The 22,090-nt window shown below is 56.8% G+C and overlaps 12 protein-coding genes across 12 annotated transcripts; 4 read left to right on the top strand and 8 right to left on the bottom strand.

Annotated features, from left to right (window-relative positions):
- Positions 1 to 228: 228 nt before the first annotated feature.
- P884DRAFT_233327 (uncharacterized protein) lies at positions 229 to 2,392 on the bottom strand. The gene is made up of 3 exons (XM_069439879.1): positions 1,865 to 2,392; positions 1,514 to 1,800; positions 229 to 1,455 (listed from the first exon to the last, which is right to left on the bottom strand). Exons 1-3 carry the CDS (start codon positions 1,989 to 1,991, stop codon positions 499 to 501), a joined length of 1,371 nt encoding a protein of 456 aa, XP_069293177.1. The 5' UTR covers positions 1,992 to 2,392; the 3' UTR covers positions 229 to 498.
- Positions 2,393 to 4,235: 1,843 nt separating this feature from the next.
- P884DRAFT_109250 (BAR domain-containing protein) lies at positions 4,236 to 5,831 on the bottom strand. The gene is made up of 6 exons (XM_069437071.1): positions 5,593 to 5,831; positions 5,483 to 5,533; positions 5,363 to 5,408; positions 5,229 to 5,302; positions 4,954 to 5,160; positions 4,236 to 4,811 (listed from the first exon to the last, which is right to left on the bottom strand). Exons 1-6 carry the CDS (start codon positions 5,603 to 5,605, stop codon positions 4,417 to 4,419), a joined length of 786 nt encoding a protein of 261 aa, XP_069293178.1. The 5' UTR covers positions 5,606 to 5,831; the 3' UTR covers positions 4,236 to 4,416.
- A 240-nt stretch (positions 5,832 to 6,071) lies between these two features.
- On the top strand, positions 6,072 to 7,576 carry P884DRAFT_265566 (peptidyl-tRNA hydrolase). Its single transcript, XM_069441953.1, has one exon. It carries the CDS (start codon positions 6,406 to 6,408, stop codon positions 7,156 to 7,158), a length of 753 nt encoding a protein of 250 aa, XP_069293179.1. The 5' UTR covers positions 6,072 to 6,405; the 3' UTR covers positions 7,159 to 7,576.
- Positions 7,577 to 7,715: 139 nt separating this feature from the next.
- Positions 7,716 to 9,160, top strand: P884DRAFT_321035 (uncharacterized protein; the record flags this gene model as incomplete). Its single annotated transcript, XM_069445396.1, has 3 exons — positions 7,716 to 7,938; positions 8,039 to 8,402; positions 8,568 to 9,160. The coding sequence occupies 3 exons, from the start codon at positions 7,716 to 7,718 to the stop codon at positions 9,019 to 9,021; spliced, it is 1,041 nt and encodes a 346-aa protein (XP_069293180.1). The 3' UTR covers positions 9,022 to 9,160.
- A 1,772-nt stretch (positions 9,161 to 10,932) lies between these two features.
- Positions 10,933 to 11,367, bottom strand: P884DRAFT_233336 (ankyrin repeat protein; the record flags this gene model as incomplete). Its single annotated transcript, XM_069439880.1, has 1 exon — positions 10,933 to 11,367. A coding segment is annotated over one exon (435 nt), but the record flags the coding sequence as incomplete, so codon positions are not given.
- P884DRAFT_252837 (ankyrin repeat-containing domain protein) lies at positions 11,350 to 13,520 on the bottom strand (the record flags this gene model as incomplete). The annotated part of the gene is made up of 3 exons (XM_069440749.1): positions 13,368 to 13,520; positions 12,882 to 13,279; positions 11,350 to 12,808 (listed from the first exon to the last, which is right to left on the bottom strand). Coding segments are annotated over exons 1-3 (1,914 nt in total), but the record flags the coding sequence as incomplete, so codon positions are not given.
- Positions 13,521 to 14,001: 481 nt separating this feature from the next.
- Positions 14,002 to 14,301, bottom strand: P884DRAFT_213338 (uncharacterized protein; the record flags this gene model as incomplete). The annotated part of the gene is made up of 1 exon (XM_069439205.1): positions 14,002 to 14,301. The coding sequence occupies one exon, from the start codon at positions 14,299 to 14,301 to the stop codon at positions 14,002 to 14,004; it is 300 nt and encodes a 99-aa protein (XP_069293183.1).
- A 941-nt stretch (positions 14,302 to 15,242) lies between these two features.
- On the top strand, positions 15,243 to 16,407 carry P884DRAFT_295464 (putative phosphoglycerate mutase; the record flags this gene model as incomplete). The annotated part of the gene is made up of 5 exons (XM_069444332.1): positions 15,243 to 15,291; positions 15,351 to 15,711; positions 15,797 to 15,899; positions 15,947 to 16,053; positions 16,121 to 16,407. 5 exons carry the CDS (start codon positions 15,243 to 15,245, stop codon positions 16,191 to 16,193), a joined length of 693 nt encoding a protein of 230 aa, XP_069293184.1. The 3' UTR covers positions 16,194 to 16,407.
- A 276-nt stretch (positions 16,408 to 16,683) lies between these two features.
- Positions 16,684 to 16,919, top strand: P884DRAFT_303893 (uncharacterized protein; the record flags this gene model as incomplete). Its single annotated transcript, XM_069445062.1, has 2 exons — positions 16,684 to 16,826; positions 16,907 to 16,919. The coding sequence occupies 2 exons, from the start codon at positions 16,684 to 16,686 to the stop codon at positions 16,917 to 16,919; spliced, it is 156 nt and encodes a 51-aa protein (XP_069293185.1).
- A 292-nt stretch (positions 16,920 to 17,211) lies between these two features.
- On the bottom strand, positions 17,212 to 17,871 carry P884DRAFT_213414 (uncharacterized protein; the record flags this gene model as incomplete). Its single annotated transcript, XM_069439210.1, has 2 exons — positions 17,212 to 17,377; positions 17,444 to 17,871. 2 exons carry the CDS (start codon positions 17,869 to 17,871, stop codon positions 17,212 to 17,214), a joined length of 594 nt encoding a protein of 197 aa, XP_069293186.1.
- A 392-nt stretch (positions 17,872 to 18,263) lies between these two features.
- Positions 18,264 to 18,787, bottom strand: P884DRAFT_321057 (uncharacterized protein; the record flags this gene model as incomplete). Its single annotated transcript, XM_069445397.1, has 2 exons — positions 18,264 to 18,522; positions 18,570 to 18,787. Coding segments are annotated over 2 exons (477 nt in total), but the record flags the coding sequence as incomplete, so codon positions are not given.
- Positions 18,788 to 19,118: 331 nt separating this feature from the next.
- Positions 19,119 to 20,900, bottom strand: P884DRAFT_288391 (uncharacterized protein; the record flags this gene model as incomplete). Its single annotated transcript, XM_069443947.1, has 5 exons — positions 19,119 to 19,589; positions 19,682 to 19,851; positions 19,963 to 20,358; positions 20,454 to 20,620; positions 20,742 to 20,900. 5 exons carry the CDS (start codon positions 20,898 to 20,900, stop codon positions 19,543 to 19,545), a joined length of 939 nt encoding a protein of 312 aa, XP_069293188.1. The 3' UTR covers positions 19,119 to 19,542.
- Between the last annotated feature and the right edge of the window lie 1,190 nt (positions 20,901 to 22,090).

Raw genomic sequence — 22,090 nt, forward strand, 5'->3', positions numbered from 1 at the left:
GCGTACACTAATCCTAGGGTAGAGTTGCGGAATCGAGGTGTGGACCTCCCCACCCAGCCCCCGTGGCGGCGGTACAGTTTAGCGCCTCTTGGCGGCAGGGGTGCCGCAGCCGGTCCGCTTGGATCGCCGCGCCGCAGGCCTGGGGTGCGTGAACTGCGGAGTGCCACATACCACCTACCGTATCCAAGGGGTGAAGCATTCCCGATCGGGAAGCTAAAGATCTGAAGCATACGAAGTTATCGCGATTTGTACCTTGCAGCCCGCATAGACGACTCTGTCCTTATCTTCATATCATAACTGGTACTCTTTACTTTGGAAGACAGACGCCTCTCTCCCTCCCTCCCAGAACCAGGCGGAGCCAGTCCGCGAAACCAAAAATGATGCCGACACCAAGAGACACCAGAACGCCGTCAAACCGAGCCATATTTTTCTTCGTGATGTACCGTCCATCATTCGAGTTGACCATGCCCAATAGTAAGTTCCTCTTAGATTCCACGATCAGTACCCAACCCCCCCTCTCGCAGGCACGGGCGGGGGCGGCTTTTTGGCCCTGCTCGGGGGCGGCGGGGGCGGTGCCTTCTTGACGCCCGTCACCGTGATTTCACTCGGACTCCGACTCAGACTCCCAACGCTGCTGGCAGCCGAGCTGGTGCTCCGGTTGCTCCAGTTCGGGCTGCCCGCATCGCTCGCCGTGTCGTCGCCGTCGCTGTAGCCATCGGCAAAGACGTCGTTTTTATTACTATTGCTGCTGCTGCTGCTGCTGTTGTTGTTGTTGTTGCTGTTGTTGCCGTGGTCCCGCGTCGTGTTTCCGGAACTGAAGATCCTGCTGATGGGGCGCAGCTTTCCGCGAAGAGCGCTCACGTCGTTGATCGGGGACGGGGTCGCGATACTGCTCATACTGGCGCCGCGCTCGCGGCTGATGATGGCATCACCTTGAATGCTGGCGCCGCTGGTGTTTGGTTTGCTGCCAATTGTCGGCCGGACGGGCCCGTCGACCTTCTGCGGCGAGGACTGAACGCGCGAGTGTGCGGGGCGGATGGGCATGCGGACCGGCGGCGCGCTCGACTCGTCGAAAGTCGCTGCGCGGGACAGGCGCTCGGTGGAACTGCCCGTGGTGGCGGAGCGGTTGCGAAAGGCTGCGCGGGGTTTGACAGGGCTGTAGCTTGAAGAGGACGTGGCGGGCCAGTTTTGGCGGACGCGACGGAGCTCCTCCGCACACCGCTCGTGGTATTCAAGCTCAGCGTCCAGGAAACGGGTCAAATCCCGGGTGTTGTCCGCTTCAGCTTCCTGAATGTCTTGCATGCGGCGGAGGACGTCTTCGGTCGACTCTTCATACTTGACCTTCGCGGCCCGGAGTTCCTCTTCAAGACGAAAATCGTCACGCTTTGCTTTTTGGAGCTTGCTGATGCTTGCGTCGTAGTCCAGCCGACGGCTCTCAAGCTTCTTACGGGCGGCCTGAATGAGACTGTTAGTGAACTGGACGGCCGCAGAGCAGTTGGGGGCCGGGACCGACCTGGTACTCCTTCATCATGGCCAAGGATCTCTCGAGGGATCCCAGCCAAGAGGCAGTGGCATCAGCAACAAAGGCCTCCTGGATGGCCGACAGCCGTTCGTTGGCGCGACCCATCGTTATGAGGCAGTTCCCAAACTCGGAGTCCGCTTGGAACTCCTCGCCGTGGTTGGCCATGGTACGGCCCAAGTATCCCACAGGGAGCGCTTTCTCTTTGTCCTCCGAAGCGTCGAGGTGTCGGCCCATCCACTTGACGTACTGGTTCATGGATCTCTGGAGACGTTCCATGCCTGGGATGTTGTCAGACGGTTGGTCTTGCTGCTGGGCTGCAGGAGGAACAAACGGGCAACTTACCATCGAAGCGCAGTGCCATCTCGGTCTCGAGCATCTTGAATTCTTCTGACATGGTGGTCTTGGCCTCGCCGCCCATCTTCTCACCGGCCCACTGAAAGGCGCGGTCGAACTTCTTGGTGATATGCATGGCGGCTATGTTGTCGTTATCGGAAGTGCGAAAAGACGGTATTGATGGGAGGTTCCCTTAAGAGAAAGTCCGAGGTATTGTCTTCTCTGACAGGAGCCGGCTCCGGTGTGTCTTTATTGCTTTCTGTGGAGGAAACTGCCAGCACACAGCAGGCTCACCAACCTCCCTAATATTTTGGCGTGATGGTTGGCTGGCGGTCGAATCTCGCGAACGAGTGACAAGCAGCGACAGGGGTCTGAGCTAGGGTATTGTAAATGTCGGGCAACCCAGCTTGCGCGTTGGGCTCACCATGGAACGAGAGAAAAGAATGAGAGTCTGAAGAGGTCGACCGAGTGGGAGACCATTCTTGATTACTATGTAAAGTAACGAACGTGGCCGTTGAGGGTTAGTTAAGGGGTGGCAGTAACAATTGGATCTGGGCCTCCGGATGCGAAACTCGCTCCTCAAACGGTTGAGCGGGAGACCCTGGTCAGCGTTTCTGGCAGGGGTTCCAGGCCAGTACACTACTCAGTAACTAACTAATGCTGCAGAGCTTGGCTTGGGGTGCAGCTGCAACTGTGCCTGGCTGCCAAGAGGCGGCACGGAACAGTCAACCGATGACGATGATCGACGATCGAATAATGCCAATGGTCTGGCATTAACAACATTTCTTCGAGAGTGTTGAAGACATTGCTTGTCGGCGGCTTTTGTATATAATTACGGATACACACAGGCTTTCATTCTTTTTTTTTCTTTTTTTTTTGAATAAAGGCCCTTTGTAACATTTAGTGACCCGCACTCCGACAAAATATTCCGTCTCCGCTAGAACGCGCGTCCCGGCATTGTTGGGGAAGATGGTCCCTCCTGGACTGTCCGTCCTTTGCCTCCGCCGCTTGATGGAAACGGTGGGGAAGACGATCGTATGGCAAGCAGCGACTCATGGCGACACTCGGGGACAGGGTTTCCGATCAGTCGGGGCCATCTTAGCGAACCACTCTTTGAGGCGCAGCAATCTGTTCGCTAGCACCGCCCTCCCGTTCCACGGCGAGACGCGGATGGTCATCATTATGTAAAACACTGTCACTGGGATGCAGAGACTCTTGCGAACTTATTCTTTCCTGGATGAGAACCCGTCATACGGTTTCGGAATGCATCATGTCGGACTCCTACGGGTAGGATCCATGCAGGTTATTTTTTTTCCGATAGCTTGAAGTAACGGGTACATGTTTACCTGACGTTGTGGTTGAACGCTAATGCTGCCACTCTACGGAGTAGTGCGGAGTGCTAACCTTCAACAAGCAGAGGAATTGAGTTGATGGGATGAGAAAATCGCGGCTCTGTGGGCTCTCATTCTGATGGGGGTTTGAGTCGAAAGAAGAGCCCTTGCTGATAGCCCGAAGCGAGCAGCAACCGCAGGAGAGATCCGTGAGCCTCCAATGCAGGGGTTGGCCGCCAATCGAAACCGCCGCTTCATGGCGCCCCGAAACATGCCAACCCAGCCGGCCACACGGAGCACCCCGGTCATTGAGGCCGTTTCAGCCCCAACTCTGACGCTCGAGTCGTTGGATCGACAATCGGCGCCGACTCGGATGTTCAGATGTGCGGTGTGCCGTACGGACTACGGATTACCATAGTGTACTCCGTACACTGCCGCAGATAATGCACTGGTGCAGTGTAGGGCAACCTGGAATTGGCACAGATCGAGCAGGCTCTCTTTATTTACCGACTCTTAACGTTACCCATGATCTTTGGTCCAGCACAATAGTTATCGGTGACGCGACTGGTCCGCCAACTTCCAGTGGCGTGTTCTTTGTTCAACTCGACATCATGCCGGGTAGCTTTCTTTGGCAGCATTACCAAGATCTGAATACGAATGCACCTCTTCGGCTTAACGGGCAGCCAGTCATGCCCTTGCATCATCAGTTGTACCGAATTTGTACCCTCCCATCTCGCTTCCGACGATCCCACAGCTCGGTGTGTTACGTCAATGGGGCGGTGCACCGCACACAGACGATCTCCCGTGCAGAGCGGAGTGGCCCCTGTATTTCAGTCTCGCTCCGGGTCCCAGGTTCTCGAACAATTTGACAGACTTCCAATTTCCTCGTCGTAGCTTGCGAGCCAGAACTCCTCGCCAGATCCGTCTCACGGAGAGCACCAGAAACAACAGTCCCAAGACAAAGCAGGAAAAATATGCTTATCATGTCGACATATGCCTCGTCACGTCGCATAACGACTCACGTCTCTCCCAAATGCACATCATTTTCAGTTACACACCCCTATGTGTACGCCGGGATCCCTCTGTATGATTTAGCCCAACGCCAAACCGGTACGCCGAAAAATAAAGTAGAAGCGTGATCTCGACCGCTCGCCAATTGCCGTATAAGGGTCAAAAAGTCCGCCCACGTTCCATACGGTGTCCCCTCTTCATACTCCAGTAGAAAAGAGATCAGACTGTCCCGCTGATGCTTAGCTCCCTGATTTCCTGCAGCACCTGTTCCACCCTCGTGTCCAAATGGCCCTGGGCGTACTGTTCCCGAGTGTCGGCGTCGAGGTACTGCTGGACCTGGGCCATGCGGCTGTAGGCCTCTGCGCAGAACCGCAGCTGGATCTTGACGAGGGCCTCGAACGACGGGTCTAGATACGGCACGCGGAGGTCGATGAGCTGCGGCAGCTCGGAGCACAACTGCTCGTTGAGCTGCTCGTAGGCCGCCTTGGCCATCTCCATCTCCTTCTCGGCGCGCGGGAGCTTGGTCACGTCCTTGTCCGGCTTCTCGACCAGCTTCTTCACCTTGGCGCGGAGCGCGTCGTAGTCGAGGAGCTTGTGGCCGCGCTTTTTGATGCCTGGTGCCGTAATTGTCAGAGAAACGGCTGCTAGATGAAAGAGAGAGAGAGAGAGAGAGAAAAGAGAGAGACGAAGAGGTTTTGTGGGGGGAGGGGGGTGTTGGGGGCGAATGGGATAGACTGGATGGAGCAGCCGACGCACATTCGTTTACGTCGGGGAAATAAGCGCAAAAGCGCGAGATTGGTTCCAGAACTGTTGTCCGGTATGGCCCATCCAGGGCCTTGATTGTCTCGGAGTCGAGATCTTCCACCGCCTGCTTGTAGCTCCTGCTCACGCCGTCCTTCGCGCCGGAGTCGCCGTAAAACGCATCTATCGTCTCGGCGATTCGCATCTGAGAAGCGGTCATGGCTGCAAAAAAGAGGCCCGGGTCAGCATCGGGCTCGCTCCATCCACAACGGTCGTCAAGAGGGGCGCACCTCGTAATGAGTCGAGATATCCCTTGGCCTCCTTTTGTAACCGCAACGATGCCGCCTCCATTGTTTTGAACCGCCTAGAAATCCTGCTCAGCATCCAATCCTTCAATACCTGGCGTTCGAGTACCGGAACGTACCTCTCTTCGACTTCATAATCCCGGTCGTTTGTCTTTTCGACATGGCCTAATTCGGTCTCTCGTGTCAGCCACGGCGCAGTCATTTTCGGACATCGCAGAGTCGGCGCGGTCGGGACGAACCGGTCTTCATCATCACCTGCGTCGTCGCGCGGTTGACATTCTTTTTGAAGCCTGCATTTCGAAATCAGCATCGGGGTCGGGAGAGCGAAGCTACCAGCTGGGTCAGGTACCCGCCCAGGACATGTTTGCAGATTTCTGATACTCCTCTGCACGCAGAAATGGGGGTTATCCGGCTGTTAAGAGTCGTGAAAATGTCTGTTACAAGGCAGGAAAAGAGAAGGAACGAGAGGCAAACGTGAATGGATGTCGTGGAGTTGATGGTTTACCAAACTATGCGCCTCCGCGTGATTGCCCGAAACATGGAAAGCATGCCGTGCCTGGGTTTGGACAGATGGAGTGACGAAGTTGCTTGTGGCAGTGCCACCGTTCCCAGGCCTGAGCCCCGCGCAACGGTGACTGGGCACCGACGACGTCAGCGCTGGGTGAGGCTGGCAAGCCACAGATTGCCCCACGTCCTCGGCGGGTGGGTCGCAGAAGTGGGCCTCTGCCGGCGAATTCGGCACGTGCTGTAACCAGTCCGTAAGACCATACGGACGTACTTGCTTGGAGCAAAAAGCCGCCGCAAGCCCATCTCTCAGCCAAACCTCACGAGCCGGTGACTCACGCGCCGGGAGGGCTCCTCCATGGAAGGATTATAAACGATCGGAAGAGTCGGAGTCGCTCTTTTTTGAGAACGTTCTTTCTTTTTGCCTTGTTCTCGCCGTTCTTTCCGACAAACCTCCACGTGTTCGCGCGAATCAGCCGTTGGTTTATCTCGATCGAAGTACCAGTATCAAACGCCAAAAAGAGACCGGATCACATCAGAAGCGGCAGCAGCAGCAGCAGCAGGAAAGCAGCTCAATTGTCATATTTCTGTGTTATCAGAAGCCTGCTAGGTTCATCCCGTCATTCGTCCAGACACCATTGCCGGTAGAGCGTCCTTTATGCCCGCTGAACTGGGCCATTGGCCACCGAAGAAGACACCGAGGACGACAAGAGAGAGAGAGAGAGAGCGATTCTTCCCCAGCGCGACGGACTCTGGCGAAACCACCGAACAAATTCTCTTCCCCATCCAGCCGTCAGACGCCGCCATGTCGCTACGGCGGATCCTCGTAGTCAGCCTCGGCAACCCGGGCGAGCTGCGCAACACCTACCACTCGGCGGGCCACATGGTGCTGGAGGCGCTGCAGAGGACGCTCGGGCGGGAGCAGCCGCCGTTCGCGCCGGCGCAGATCGGCAAGGCGAGCGCGCTGGCGTCGATCGGGGCGCGCTACTCGCTGCTGCAGAGCCCCGCCGTCATGAACGTGTCCGGGCCGTGGGTTGCCCGGGCGTACCGGGAGCACCTGAGCGAGCGGGGGCTGGCGCCGTCCGAGGTCGGGTTCGTGCTGGTGCACGACGACCTCGAGGAGGAGCTGGGCGTGGTCAAGATCCGGGACTGGAAGCGGAGCCACCGCGGACACAACGGCATCAAGAGCGTCAACGGAGCCCTCCAGGCCGACCCGGCCGGCAAGTGGGCGCGCGTCTCGATCGGCATCGGCAGGCCGGACGCCCGGGACAAGAGGTCCGTGTCGGACTTTGTGCTGAGCAAGGTGCCCCGGCACGAGCGCGGCGTCCTGGAGGGGAGCGGCAGCCGGGGGTTATTCGACGCGCTGGCCGAGCTGGAGAGGAAGTGGGGTGGGACCAACTGCAGGTTGTAGGCATTTGAGTTGGAATGAATGTTCCAATACGTGTTGTTCCTGTGATACCCCTGTCTTTGTTTGTGGATGTTAGTGGGATTTTATCATTTGTCAGCAATAGACGGCGCGATTAATGATCTTCGAGGGTAGCCATTGAGGTGGGCGGCCCTTGCATGAGGAGAATGTACAACAAAAATAGACATCTTCATGTATGGGTTAGCCGTTTGGAAAGGTATCGAACTAGGGTAATGACACTAGTGATGCATCCGTGATCAGTAATCGTCACAGTTCGGCAACACGATGAGTAAACAATCTTGAGACTCCGAGGAATTGTTGAATAATACAGTAAAAAAAAAGAAGTGGCATGATTATGAAGACCACGGAACAAGAACGAAGAGAAAAAAGGCCATGATGCTTGACAGCCCTTATATAAAATGCCCAGCGTTCCTCCCAGGTGTTCCTGGCTGCATAGGCACTTCAGCCATCGCACTCTCCTGCTCTGCTTAACTTGACGGTCCTCACATCCTACACGACATTTACGTGCTCATATTGTTACCAGTATCGCCAATATCCTCGTCATGACGGCGAAGGGACTTGTGCTTGTCACCGGCGCCAACGGGTACATCGCCGGCCGTACGGTGGAAGCATTACTCAAGGCAGGATACTCGGTCAGGGGTGCAGTGAGAAATCTCCAGTCGGCCGAGAGAACGAGGGAGATCCTGTCTGAATATGCGGACAAGCTCGAGTTTGTCGAGGTGCCAGATATCACCGCTCCTGGAGCTTTCGACGAGGCAGTCAAGGGTGCGTCTCAACCCTTTTCTTTTTGGGGTTTGTCAAGACAAGAGAGAGAGAGAGAGAGGCAGGGATAGTATGAGCTGACCTAGCCGGAAATCATCCACAGGAGTCAATGCCGTGGCCCATCTTGCCTCCCCGATATCTTTTGACTTTACCGACCCCGAACCCGTGCTCCAGAACGCCGTCAACGGCACGGTACGGGCGCTCGAGTCGGCCGTGAAGGAGCCCAAGATCAGGACCTTTGTGCTCATGTCCTCGATCGCGGCCATGCTGCAGCAACGCGACGAGCAGCAATACACCTACACTGAAGCGGACTGGAACAACTGGGCCGAGGCCGCAGTAGCACAGATGGGCAAGGCCACGCCGGGCCCCATCATTTACGCGGCAAGCAAAGCCGCGGCCGAGAAGGCGTTGTGGGCGTTCCGGGACGAGCACAAGCCGAGCTTCACCGTCACATCCATCAACCCTTGGTAAGTATTCTTTCTTTCTTTCTTTCTTTCTTTCTTTCTTTTATTTATTATTTGTCTTTTTTCCCCTTTCTTTCCTCGCATCTCTTCTCTCCTTTCCCTGGCCTTCTCTTCGCATAATCACGTCAACCGAGTCGTGTCTGTCCAGGCTGACCGCAAGCGAAACAGCTTCGTTGCTGGCCCGGCGCTCGTGCCCCCGGCGACGTTCGACGACATCAACAAGACCAACCGGCTCATCCCGGAGGTGTACTCGGGCATGCCGCTGGAGGAGGCCGGCCGTAAGGGCGCCCTGGTCCATTACGTCGACGTGCGCGACGTGGCCCGCCTCGTCGTCTTCGCCGTCGACCATCCGGAGGCGACCAACGGCGAACGCTACCTCCTCGCCGGCCACCACTCGCCGGCCCAAGCGGTTGCGGACCTGCTGCGGGAGGCGTACCCGGAGAGAGCGGGCATCATCCACAAGGGCAATCCTGGAGAGGGCTACCTCCCGGACTATCGGTTCCCTCCAGACGGCATCGTGTACGACGGAAGCAAGGCAGTCAGGGTCACTGGGCAGGACTACATCCCCTGGCCCAAGACCGTTTTGGACACGGCTGAGTCGGTCAAGCATCTGTTTCCGTGATCCTCATCGCGTTTGATCCAGTTTGTCTCTTCTCAATAGCCTCACTTCAAGCTGCAGGGAAGTGATGTAAGCAAAATACCACGAAAAGAATGGGCCTAGAGAAAGTGGAGAACAGAAACCGACGATTGATTTTGTGTTTCGCCTGTGTTTCTCGCCGCGCCTGGGTCTTGAGGACGTTGATGCTTCAATTGATGAGCGCGCGAGCCCTGGGATTCGCGGTGGAAGTTGGGAGAAGCGAAGGGCGAGGTTGACTGCCTGGCGCCAAAAGGAAGTTGGAAGGCGCAGAGGTGCCTTCCCTCATCGTGATGATCCATAATTAAGAGCTGGCCGAGCTGGAAGCGTTGATGGCCTGTGGGGTCCAAACGGCCTTTGTGTTCCCCCCAATCCTCTCCCCATCCAATCTGTTATCTATGCACTGCCCGCCAAACCCGCCAAACGCATCAGTAAATTCAGCATCCACGGCTTTGCTCTTGCCAGTCTTGTTCCTACAGAAGAGAGTCCAGGTGAAAGCGCGAACGGAATTCGAGTCGATTTGAATCGCTAACGGCACGAAATCGAGACTCTGTCGCGAGTGGCGAGGCGGAGAGCGAGTGACGAGACCGAACTTCCCATCAGAGAAGTCGAACAAAAAATACCAGTTGCCCCTGGAGATCCGGTATATGATCACCCCGTACACCGGAGACTACTGGATTTGACAGTTTGAGACCAGTTCGCGTGCGGAGATTGAGAATGGAAAGAAAGTAACCTAACGAGGCGAGCAAACGTCCTGCAACTCCCGGTTAATCTCTATCTGCAATAGTTTATATCTGTGACGCTCTCTTAGCATTTGTTCCTGGACCGAAGGAGACGAGCATCACGCAAGCATTCATTCCCGATCACTCCATAGTTTGGCGGTACGGGACGACTGCAAAGTCGCAGGCGCCGAAGCAGGTGATGGGCTGATATGTCTCGCTGACAAATTGAGATAGATGCATGTGCACATCGAAACCCCCTCCCTTTTTCATTCGAAGACAACCAAAATAGAAGAAAAGGAAGGAGACGTAGAATGGCAGGAAACAATCAGAACCGGAGATTCTGGAACCCGTGCTCCATGAACAGCTGCTCCATCTCGCGGAACCCCTTGAGGCGAGCGAGATCCTCGGGGGTGCGGCCGTTGCGATCTTTGATGCCCAGGCGGGCGCCGGCGCGCAGCAGCTCCAGCGCAGCCTCAACGTGGCCACCGTCGGCGGCCCAGTGCAGCGGGGTCCAACCGTTGGGCCCGGCGGCGGCGGCGGCGGCGGCAGAGGCGCTCAGCGAGGCGAGGTAGCGGACCGTGTCGGCGCTGCCGGTCCGCGCTGCCAGGTGAAGCGGCGTCCAGCCGGTGGAGTTGAGGGCGCCCACGTCGGCGCCCGCGCGCACCAGCATCTGCGCGATCTCGGCATGGCCCTTGTCGGCGGCGCAGTGCAGCGCCGTCCACGCCGTGACGGGGCTAGCGGCGTCCGGGCGGGCCCCGTGGGCGAGCAGCACGCGCACCGCGTCCGGGTACCCCTCGCGCGCGGCCAGGCCCAGCGCCGTCAGGCCGTCGCCGCCGTCGACGCCCTCGCGCGTGTCCGGGTCCGCGTTGCGGTCCAGCAGCAGCTCGAGCACGTCGGCGTGCCCGTTGCTGGCCGCAGCAGTGAGCGGGGTCTGCCCGATATTGCTGCGCGAGTGCACCAGGGCGCCCCGCCGCAGCAGCTCCCGCGCGATCTCGAGGTGGCCGTGCGAGCAGGCCGAGTGCAGCGGGCACACGCCGCTGTCGTTGCGCGTGGCCACCGCGGCCCCGCGCGCCAGCAGCGAGCGGACCACGGCCAGGTGCCCGTTGCTGGCCGCGGCGTGGAGCGGCGTCCACTTGTTCCGGTTGGCCCGGTTGACATGCACACGCGGCTGCTGCAGGATCAGGTCGACGATGGCGGCGTGCCCGTTGACGGCCGCTGAGTACAGCGCCGTGTCGCCGACCGCATCTGCGGCCGTCACGTCGGCGCCGTGCTGCAGGAGCGCCCGCACCACCTCGACTTGCCCTTCGTGCGCCGCAACCTCGAGCGGCAGGCGGCCCGTCGCCGTCGGGATCCGGATGTCCGCCCCCCGCGACAGCAGCAGCCTCACCACGTCCAGGTGGCCCTGGTAGGCCGCCGCCCCCACGGGAGTCCACCCTTTCTTGGTGGCCGTGTTGGGATCTGCCCGGTGCTGAAGCAGCAGTTCTGCGGCCGCCGCGTGCCCGTTGTGCGCCGCCGACCAGAGGGGCGTCTCCCCGAGTTCGGTGCGGGCCGTTACGTCCGCCCCGCGCTCGAGCAGCGCCCTCACCACCTCTGTGTGGCCCTTGCTCGCGGCGAGCTCGAGCGCCGTGCGCCCGGTCGACGTCGCGGTCCGCGTGTCCGCGCCGCGCAACAGGAGCAGCCGGGCGATCTCGAGGTGGCCCTCCTCGGACGCCGCGGTCAGCGGAGCCCAGGCCTCGTCGCCGCCGGCTCGGTTGACGTCCGCCCCGTACTGGAGCAGCAGCCGGACGGCCTCGGTGTGGCCCTTGCGGGCGGCCGAGTGGAGGGGAGTCTGTCCCCACTGGCAGGGGGTGTCCAAGGGAGCAACCCCGTGCTGCAGCAGGACCCTCACGACCTCAGTCTTGCCGTAGAAAGCGGCAGTCCTCAGCGGCGTGCACCCGTACTCGTTGGGAATGCTCTGGTCCGCGCCGTGCTTCACGAGGTACTCCACGACGTGGGCGTGGCCCTCCTCGGCTGCGACGCTGAGGGGGGTCTGCCTCCGGGGCGCCCGCCTGTCGTCGATGTCGACGCCGTGCTCGACGAGCACCTGGACCGTGCTCAGGTGGCCGTTCTCGGCGGCCTTGTAGAGCGGGCTCTGTCCGTCGACCGAGGGCACGCTCGGGTCGGCCCCGTAACGCAGCAGAATCAGGAGCGTCTCGGGCTGGCCCCAGCAGGCGGCGGCGCAGAGCGGGGTGAAGCCGTGCTCGTTGCCGGACGTGTAGTCGCCCCCGTGCTGGATGAGGTACTCGAGAATTTCGGCGTGCCCGCTGCACGCGGCCGAGTACGCCGGCGACTGTCCGATCTCGCCCGTGACGTGCAGGTCCTCCCCGTTCGCGACGAGCCGCTTGATCGTGTCGAAGTCGCCCGTCCGCGCCGCGATGTGGTAAGCGGTCGGCCTGGGTCCATCGCCGTAGCCGTCGTCGTGGTCGTCGTCTTCGTCAACATCATCAACTTCGCCCTCGAACTGCTGCGCGCCGCCAACGGCTTGCGCGTACGACGGCGGAGGAAGTGATCCGTGGGCGTCCTCCTCTTCTTCGATCCAAGACGCTGGTCGCAACGCCGGGCTTGTCGCACCTCCGGATGCCGGCAGCGCAGGACCGCTCGGTGCGCTAATCGCGGCTGCCGGCGCAGGGGGCTGTAGATATGGCTGCTGCTGTCCTCCCCATCCTCCCATAGATGGCTGCGGTGCCTGTGTGTATGGCCGTTGGTGTTGATGCCCAGCCGCGCATGCCTGGTATTCCGAGGAGTACGCCTGCGGTGGTTGCACGCCGGCGTACGGCTGTTGTCCGGGGTAGTACTGCGGCTGCGGAACTCCGGGGTAGGGTTGCTGTCCGGAGTGGAATGACCGCGCAGCTGCGATAAGGTACTCTAACGTAATTTCCAGCTCCTTTCTCTCCTTCTCCTCGTCCGTTCCCACAAAGGACTCCTTACTTAACGACCCCTTGGCGGCAGCCAGGCTCTGGATATGGCCGTTGAGAGCAACAAGAGACGACTGCCGATCAGCGGAGCCGACGCATCTGAGACGCCCGACCCCGTTAGAGAGAACGCAGCATGGTTACGCCATTAGGCCGAGAGACGAGGCGGACATACATGGTCATCATGTTCGTGCCAATTCGAAAGGCTGTGTAGTGAGCCCTGATGCGCTCTTGGTACACGGCCAGGGCTCTGACCCGCAGACCAAACTTCCATGCTCCCGAGTTGATACCGAGAAAGCCTCCCCTCTTGCCCACGCTCTCCAGAACGGGGATGAGCTTGCTCTTGACTGCCTGAAAGCTGATGTTGGCGCTTTCAAGGTTCTTCTGGACACTGGACCACATGCCAAACCCGGCAGCCGGGTGCATCATGAGGGTAGGACCATGCGTCTTCCAAATCTGCTGGATTTCCCCTAGTGAGGAGGCAACATATGGCAGCTCCCGGTTGAGGCCAGAGAGGATCGAGTCTGAGTCCGGGACTTTGGAGGCGAGAATTCGGGCGCTGAGATTGATAATCTGAGGTGGGAGTTAGCTAGGCTAACCAATTCCTGGGGCACAGTAAAAAGAAGCATTCCGGAAAAAAAAAAGGGGGGGGGGGGGTTACCTCGTCACAACAAACCCGTAGTTGCCCTGCATGGGCTGCGATGTACAAAGGATCCATGACAGAACTTGTAGATTCCAGTCCTCCCCTGCCCGTTAGGCGTGAGTTGTCGCTGAAAGCTAACGATTGACCGTACTAGGTCGCCCTTCAGCTGCTTTCATGGCCCAAAAAAAAAAGTTCGGGCCGTGTTGGAAAAGGTGGGGACAAGCTGAAGGTTAGTCAAAAGTTGTCGTCGCTCTATTTCCGCATACGGTGAGCACTGCGAAGGATTGAAATCACATGATGAAGCCGGGATATGACCAGTACCGCAGTTCACATTCCCTAGAAATGCTGAAGTTGTTCTTTGTCTTGACCTTCACGCCAACGACAGGTGGATGTGTAGGATGGAAAGTACCCCTGATAGATCAGACACAATCAAAAACGCGGGTTTTCTGGCTCGTTCCACGTCCTCACTTTTCCCGCCCTGCCACACAATCGGGTAATGTAATCGGATCGGCATTGGGTAAGACTTCTTTCTCAGGATCAAACTCTCTCTCTCTGTAACCTGCCGGGACGCATCTGACATGGTCTCCTTTCATTCCGTGCCTGGGTAGCCCAACGACACTCTCTTCTCCAGCATCCCCGGCTCCTCATTCCCTCACAGCTTAGACCCCTTTTTCCGCACCCCGCCGATGGGCCCGGCCCCGTCCCCGAGGCCGACCCAGATCCCTTTCTCCTCCCCCTTCTGGTTGGGGTCCGCCTCGAGCGACGAGCGCGGCACGCTGAGCTTGGTGCCGATGCCGTCGACCTGCTCCTGGCTCGGGCTCCCGAACTCCTCGTCCGGCTCGTCGCTGGTCTCGGCCTTGAGATCGACCGGGTCCCCGAGCTGCGACGGGTTGGCCGGCTTGTTGCCGCGGGCTTTTTCGGCGGCGATCTGGCGGAGCGGCTTATATGGCATTTTCTTATCCCCGAGCAGGTATCTTCGGTTCTTTCTCTGCCTTTTCTGAAGAGGGGTGGTGGTGTTGATTGTTTCAGGTGCCTATTTGATTCACAACAATTGATGTGCTAACGAGTAGGGGAAGAGGAAACCCTGCTGTATGCTTGGCGGGGTTGAATGAAAATGATCAGATACAAGGTGGTCTAAATCAAAGTTGTTCTGCTGAGTGTGACTAGAGCTGAGGGGAGTGCGGGTGTAAGTGGGGTCTGATGTGAAAGGGATGACGTCTTCCACACACAAAGTAGTTAGATTAACTGGGTTAGATTGGGTGGTTTCTCCCAGACAGACAAGCTCGTGTGGTCTATGCCAAAAGACTTTCACGTGTCAGCAACCAGGGTCTGGGATAATGCTAGTACTAGTACGGATTATGTAGTTTTGGACCAAGGGGTTGGAATTGTGAGCCCATCTTCAGAATACGGGTGAAGGGGTGAGACCCGATTCTCAGACTCTGGTGTTCCCCTTTATCGGACTCTGAAGAATCATGGATAGAATGGGCAGTATATTGATCAACAGCTCCCTTCAACGGAACTCGTTCGTGATAATCTAGGTCCCAATTAGGCGCAAATGAAGAGATGACGGTGATTTAGTGATAAACACTTGACAGTTTGGTGTGATGAAAATCAGGCTATAGTGCAGAACCCGTGAGCAGAGTCCCTGTGATAGCTCTACTAATTCACACCGGCCATTTCTTGCCGCATTCATGACAAGGTATTGTGTTGATTAATTGAGTCGAAGCCTGCGGTTGGGTGCAGCAGGTTACAAGTCACGGGAGTAGATCAGGGTGGCAGTAATTAAGCCCTGCAGCCCCGCAACAATCTGCTCGTTACCCCTCACCTGGTTCATCGATCCGCGGCTTTGTGCCTTCTACAGATTTACCATTTAAGAATAGGACACCCAGCATTATGTCTGATCAAGACGCGCTGATACCGCGTGTTCTCCTGGTACGGCACGGTAGGTTCTACGTCTGACAAAGCTTAAAAGGAACGTCACGCTTAAATCTAGGATAATAGGAGAGACGGAGTGGGCCAGATCGGGCCGCTACACGAGCCATACCGATATCGGTCTTACACCAGAGGGCATAGCGCAGCTCTCCTCGATGGCAGCGAAGATCGTAGGTGCCGGTAACCTTCTCGACCCGTCCCGCCTCGAGCATATATTTGTCAGCCCGAGGAAGAGAGCAAGAGAAACCTTTAAGCTACTCCTGCGAGGTTCCTCCGGCGGCGCCCAATGGGAAGAGAGGGTTACCTACACCGAGGACATTGCGGAGTGGAATTATGGCGATTATGAAGGACTACTTGTTAATGAGATCAGAGAGCTGAGGAAGAAGAAGGGATTGGACTGCGAGAGGCAGTGGGATATTTGGAGGGATGGGTGCGAAAAATGGAGAGTATGTTATACTCCTGAACAGGTTGTTGTTGATATCCTCGTGCTCTCTCGCTTACCTATTAGCCTACAGATCAATGTGGCAAGTTACCGAGCGGCTAGACGGGCTTATCTCGCGAATTAGAGAGATTCAGACGCCTTATATGAATGGGGCAAAGCCTGCTGATGTACTTATTGTACGTTCCCCCTTCCTCTCTATGTCTGCAAACCCTAAGAACGGCAGGTTGCGCACGGTCTGGTCCTCCGGTGCTTTATAAAGCGCTGGCTCGGCTTCTCGGTCGACTTTCCCCTCCAGATGAAGATGGACCCGGGGGCGATTACGGTTTTAAGGTACGTAAGTTTGTGATCTCGTCTCTTCTTCCAAGCTATTGTATTGACATCAAATCACCTCTAAAAGCTACAAAAACCACGAGCCTGCCATCCATATCAGTATAGCGCTCCCATTTACAGACGGGAGTACGTGTCGGTAGACAACATTACCCTTCCGTAGTCGCCCCATATCGGCAATGAATTTCCCCATTGTGATTACCGCTGTTGCCCACGAGCCTGAGTTTGTCGAGGCATATGATTACAAGATCGGCAACGATCACGGGGATCCATACGATGGTCATAGCGGTAAAAGGGGTGGGCGGAACCGTATAGGACGCAGAATCTGAAGCCAAATATAATCCTTTGGCCGAGCGCTTTCTTTTAAAGAGGGGACACTGCTGGCCGAAGACGCGTAAACGAACACGACAACGCGGTCGGCTATTGCCAAGACCACCAGTGGTAAGTGTGATTCGCGACGTATTGGGAGGAGGAGGAGGAGGAGGAGGAGGAGGAAGAGGAGAAGGACAAGGGCCGCCGCTGCTCGACCGCGTCTACTTGCAGCTGTACAGTACGACGGCGGGGCGGGCAACCTCCCCGGCGGGTGGCAGGACTACCTGGGCATGAAGCTGTTGCCCCTTCTCTGGGTCGTCAATGACTCGAAGCTCGCGGTTCGGGCAGACGCCGGCGCAGGCGAGGGAGCGCTTCGCCCGCCGGAGCCGCGAGGACGGCGTCGCTGGCGGCGGGTACTGGAACGATTATTACGACATTGAGAAGATGGGCTCGTCCTATGCCGAGTACGGAGCCGTATTGACGGACATTTTCCCATCGTCATGATGGGCGAGAGCTTGTTGGAGTGTTCTCTACCTACACCCAGCCATGACCTATGATTTAAGACTTTATGTGGTTGACGGTTTGCTGTGTTTGTTGTTTTTTTTCCCTGTCCGTAAAAAGAAAAACATAATGGGTCGATATATATAGTCTTTGTATCCATCTGTTTATATCATACATGACTATTGTCATTAAGCTAGCTCCTGCTCTCCTAATAGACGATTATATAATCAAACCCAGGCGATGGCAACGCCTTACACATAGGCATTACCATTATTTCTTTTCAAGCATAATCAAGGTACGCAAGTCAGAAATCGTGTCGTCGTAATGCTAACTCCGACTAGCCGTCTCTCACGCAATAGCGTTAATGTCAGTCGGCTTGAAGGTGCGGTTGACCTTGCCGCAGGTGATGGTCCGGCTCGAGTAGATCTCGCCCATCTGCCAATCCGGGTTCTCGTATTTCTCCTCGGTGCACGTCAGGTTGAAGGCGACCTGCCCGCGGCCGGTGAAGGTGATGCTGTATTTATCGTCAGCCCACAGATGATGCTCTGGCGCAAACAAAACGACAAGAGACGATACTCACGGCCACTGAGGGTCCTTATCGTCGCACGCCCACGTCTGGTTGACGCGCAGCAGGTTGGCCGGCCGGTTGAAGTCGAACGTGGTCTTGCCGAGCCGCTCCGTGTCGTTGCACTTGTACTGGAAGTTGCCGTAGAAGAAGTCGCTGAGCTGGCTGCTGCTCGCCTCGCAGTGGGTCGTGGTCTGGTCCGCCGGGTTGACCAGGTCGAACGAGACGTAGCCCCACGAGTTCTGGTGGGACGGGGTGCTGAAGATGTAGGACGCGTGGAAGTCAAAGGCCTTGGCCGTCCAGGCAAAGTTACCCCCAAACGACAAGTCGGTGCAGCCTGCCGGGGGCTTGGTGTCCTCCGCCCGCTTGGTGCCCGGAACCGGGGTGGCCGTTGATGTGAGGCCGAGGAGAGGTAGGAAAGCGAGGGAGGCGAGGAGTTGCATCTCTGGTGGATGGCGTATTATTGTTTGTTGTGCCGCGGTCTTGATGCGCTTCTGTAGGAACGGAAGTGGTCGTAAGGAGCTTGATTGATAGACTTGATAGATTATGAGGGTCTGAATTGACTCGAGAAGCGCTGTAGGAGATGGCGTCAAAGATATAGTGAGTGCCCCGTGTCGATCTTCGCCGCGTGGCGCAGTTCGCCAGGCTGTTGGACCCTTGCCGTCGAGATTGTCGGGGTAGGTGCGGATACCGAATCGAGGGTCTACAGTCCGCATAAAGGGAGGGCACTTTCGGTTAGTAATATTTATCAACATATCGCATAGCTAATTAACACGCCATTTTGTCTCGCGCCGCCACCCGAGCCTGGGGTACCAAATACACTAGGATCACCATTGTGTTGTTTGCAGGGCAACTTCAGCCCGGATCGTGGCACGCATGGGTAGGCTGTGTCCCTGTGGGGATGCCCATGCTGCGCGAACCACGCGATCATTGGTGGCACAGCCGACGGTTGTCGTATTCGATCGGGCCAAGCCACGGCCTTAAATTGCGGAAGGGGCTTCCGATTCTCTCGTAAAGCCGGCGGGCGCCCTGGGCGCGGTGAAACACGTTCACGAACTCGGATTCGGCCTAGGCCGCAACAAAAGATGTGACCACTAATAACTAAAACAATAACAAGTTTGATGTTTCTCTTTACACGTACCTGCCTACTACCTTATTATCGGCACAGAAAATGCCAAAGAAACGAGTTGTCATCCGGCGGCCACCTCGTAGGATATGGCTTTCGGCCCCGTCGATGCCACCATATCCAGCCGGATACCAGGGGTTTGCTGAACAAAAAAAGCTCGTATTGCGCTTCCGACACACGCGGGTGCGCTTGGCATCTCGTTCCTTCAAGGGTAAATCGGTAGGTAAAAATAGTGGGTGGGCATGGGGATTGGCAAGGATGCTGGATTCGGAATGCCGCGTTCGTGGGGAAAGAATGGGTTATGGTGGGGCCAAAGCCTAGTGTAGTGAGTGGCTGGCGGCCGCCTGCCCCCTGAACGGGTGTTCGGGCTCTGGCGCTGTTCGTTACTCCGTATTACTGGCCGGATTGGGACATTTCTCGACCATCCCTAACGGTTTTTTGGCTCGGCCGGTGACACGGACAAGCCGAAACAGCTTTCGGGGTTGCCGCGGCCTCTTCCAAGGCGATTTTGCTGGGATATCCAGAACGGCGGCCCTCCAGCCTCAAAGAAATCTAAAAAAAAGGAAAAAAAAATTCCACCTAGTTTGTTTGCGTTTCTCCCTTTCCCACTTTCGCTGTTGTCCTTTGGTAACAGCATCTGTCTCACAGAAACGAACCCAACTCGTTTTCCAATAACTATTCTATAACCTCATCTATTGGAGGCCATGCAGCCCGCCAAAACTCGCGATCCTCGGCTACAACACCTTGAGATTCACGATAGCACAGGCCCTCGCTCGAGTGGTGCATGGATGGGTTGAACCGGCCGCCTCGAATTGGGGCAGAAAAGGACATCCTCTATTTATATTCAAATTCTCCTGCCATACGAAACACGATCTGGGACCTTCAATGCCTGCTAACGGCCACTGACCTGCTGCATTCGAGTCTACGTGGGTTCGACCTCTCCCCCTAGTGTAATTAGTCCTTCCTCCACCGCTCAACCACCCAGAGTTTAGGCCTTCTTCTCGTGCGACGGGTAGCCCGGCAGCGACTCGAGCCCTGTTGCGTAATTAATAATATTACGTCAGTAATTAATCCATTACATCACGGGCGGGCTCGTTGCGATGTGGTCGGCCGAAGGCGTCACTTACAGCCGTCGATGACCTCGTCCACGACGTTGGGAACGGAGCACTTGTTCATCTCGTCGATGCTCTGGGTCTTGAGGGTCGGGCACTTGACGTAGCACGGCGAGTCCATGGCCCGCTGCAGCGCGTCGCCCTTCCAGCCGAACACGTAGTCGCCGTGCGAGCCGAAGCCGGTGCTGTTTATCGGTCGTCAGCATCTGGGGTTCCCGTTTCGTCCTCATGTTGGGGTCGTGTATAAGAATGAATAGGGAAACATTGCCCAGTGGGAGGGAGGGGGATGTGCTTACGTGTCATCCATCGACCACACGAACGGCTGCGAGCCGTCCTCGGGCCACAGGTCCTTGCTGTTGAACTGGGACGTGTCCCAGATGGTCTCGTACATGAGCTGGGGCACGCGCACGGGGTGCGACGCCGGGCAGGGCCCGCCGCTCTCAAAAGTGCCCGTCTCCGGGTATGACATGTGGCTCATGTGGTCCGGGCTGTCGAGGTTCTTGCCGTCCCAGCAGGTCGGGAAGCGGACGTTGGCCATGATGCCGGCCGGGCAGGGCTCCTTGGGGAAGTCCATGGTCTCGGGGAAGCGGGTGCTGAGGTCCTGCAGGCACGCGTAGGTGATCTGCCGGAACCGGTTGGCCTGCTCCTTGGTGCGGTACGACGCGTCGCCGATGAGCATGCGGGAACCCCGTCTTGAAGGCCGTCACCTTGGACGCCTGCTCGTAATTAGTTGGCCAGCCCGTCCTGCATGTAGTAGACCGTCATGCCGCCCTTCTGGCCCTCGAACCCGACGTTGGGTATCTGCGGCACCCGTTGGTACGACCCGTTGCGCGCCCGCAAGAAGAGCACCGCCGTCCAGTGGTTGGAGAAGTCTTCGCTGAACTGGCACGTCGTGCACATGGCCCGCTCCGCGATATCGCCGCTCTCCGGGTCCATGGTGGCGTTGAAGGCGTTCTAAAAAGTTAAGAGTTGTCACCCGCGTTGGTTATTAGTTCATGCTTTGTTTCTCCCCCTCTATTCAAACTGTATCATCCTTCCCCTGTAAGCATTTGTCTCTCTGTGCCCTTGTACTTACACCGCCGATAATTTGGTGAAGATGCGGAGATGGGTTGCTGCCGGGGGTAACGAGGGGATCCAGGCGCTCGACAACGAGCTGCGAGCAGCCGAACCGGATTAGGACCGACGCCGGCGCCGGCGCCGCGAGCGCGAGCGCCGTAAGCGACTTCATGTGCATCTTGTAGTAGTTCGCTTTGGGCCTCCTTTCTTCTTCTTCTCTTCTTCCGTATTTATTCGCTTGGGACTCCAAACACCTCTCCTGTATCCCGTGCCTGATACGCGTATGACAGGTAAGTTTCTTTTTTTTTTTTTTTCACTTCGAGCTTCGTGCTTTGTATACTTGATGTGACTTGTCCCAGTCGAATGGACAACTACGGCGCCGTTAACCAAGCACTCCAAGGAGATAGCAGAGACTTATATACGCACCGGTTCCTGCTCGTCCGCAACCCGTTTCACCATGGGTCTCTAGCTCGACCGGCCATGTTCCCCTAGGCCGCGTGGGAGTTATTATTAATACACCAGGGTAGAGATGCCCAGAACGGCATCGGGAACGAAGCCATTGATCTGCACGGCTCTGGTGTGCAAGCTGTCCCGGTTTGGTTTGGAAATCAAGAATCGGGTGGCGAGTGAGGAGGCCAGAGAATTGTTCTGAGCGCCGAAATTAATATGTTGGGTATTGCCGGTGCGTATCGGGAATCGCGCCCAATTTATCTTTCCTCTCAGTGCTACATGGTCTGAAGCTCTGGACGCATAATTAAGGCCCCGCAGAAAACGGGGGCGAATGCTGAAATCGGGCGAGAAAACGGCGTGATGATGGGCAGAAGAGCCCCCCACCGGGCCAATATGGTATAATTACAGGTTATACTTCGTACACCCAGCTCATTTTTCCCAGGTTTGCGGTGTTCATTAATGCCGAACGCAGTGATGAGCTTCCGGGAGCGTTGAAAGCAGTCTCTGCAGTGGGTGGGTATACGAAGGAAAAGAGTGCCTTGTTGAAACTATCTACAAAGGAGACAAAACGACTGATATTTATAGACAAAGGGACTGGCTAATGCGTTAGCAACGACGCCTTATACGCTGTAGCACGTATATGGCTAATACTCTTAGAAGCTCTATAGCTTCTAATACACCCCCTAGTTAAACGCGGTAGTTGTTTAACTACACTTTGTAGTAATATTATTCCTGGTATTATATCCTTTGTCGCTCTTACCTCGATAGCTCCTTTAGGGGCCTGCCTTCTATATTTAGAAGTCTAAAAGAGTTAAGTATAGTAGAGTGATTCCTTTGAAGCTATAGTTTAAATATAGCTATTGTAATTATAATAAGCTCGTACCTAACTCTCTTACCTATACCACCTACCCTATACCT

The sequence above is a fragment of the Thermothelomyces heterothallicus genome (assembly GCF_042370625.1).
Source record: "Thermothelomyces heterothallicus CBS 202.75 unplaced genomic scaffold P884_scaffold_50, whole genome shotgun sequence".
In the NCBI taxonomy this organism is placed as follows: Eukaryota; Fungi; Ascomycota; class Sordariomycetes; order Sordariales; family Chaetomiaceae; genus Thermothelomyces; species Thermothelomyces heterothallicus.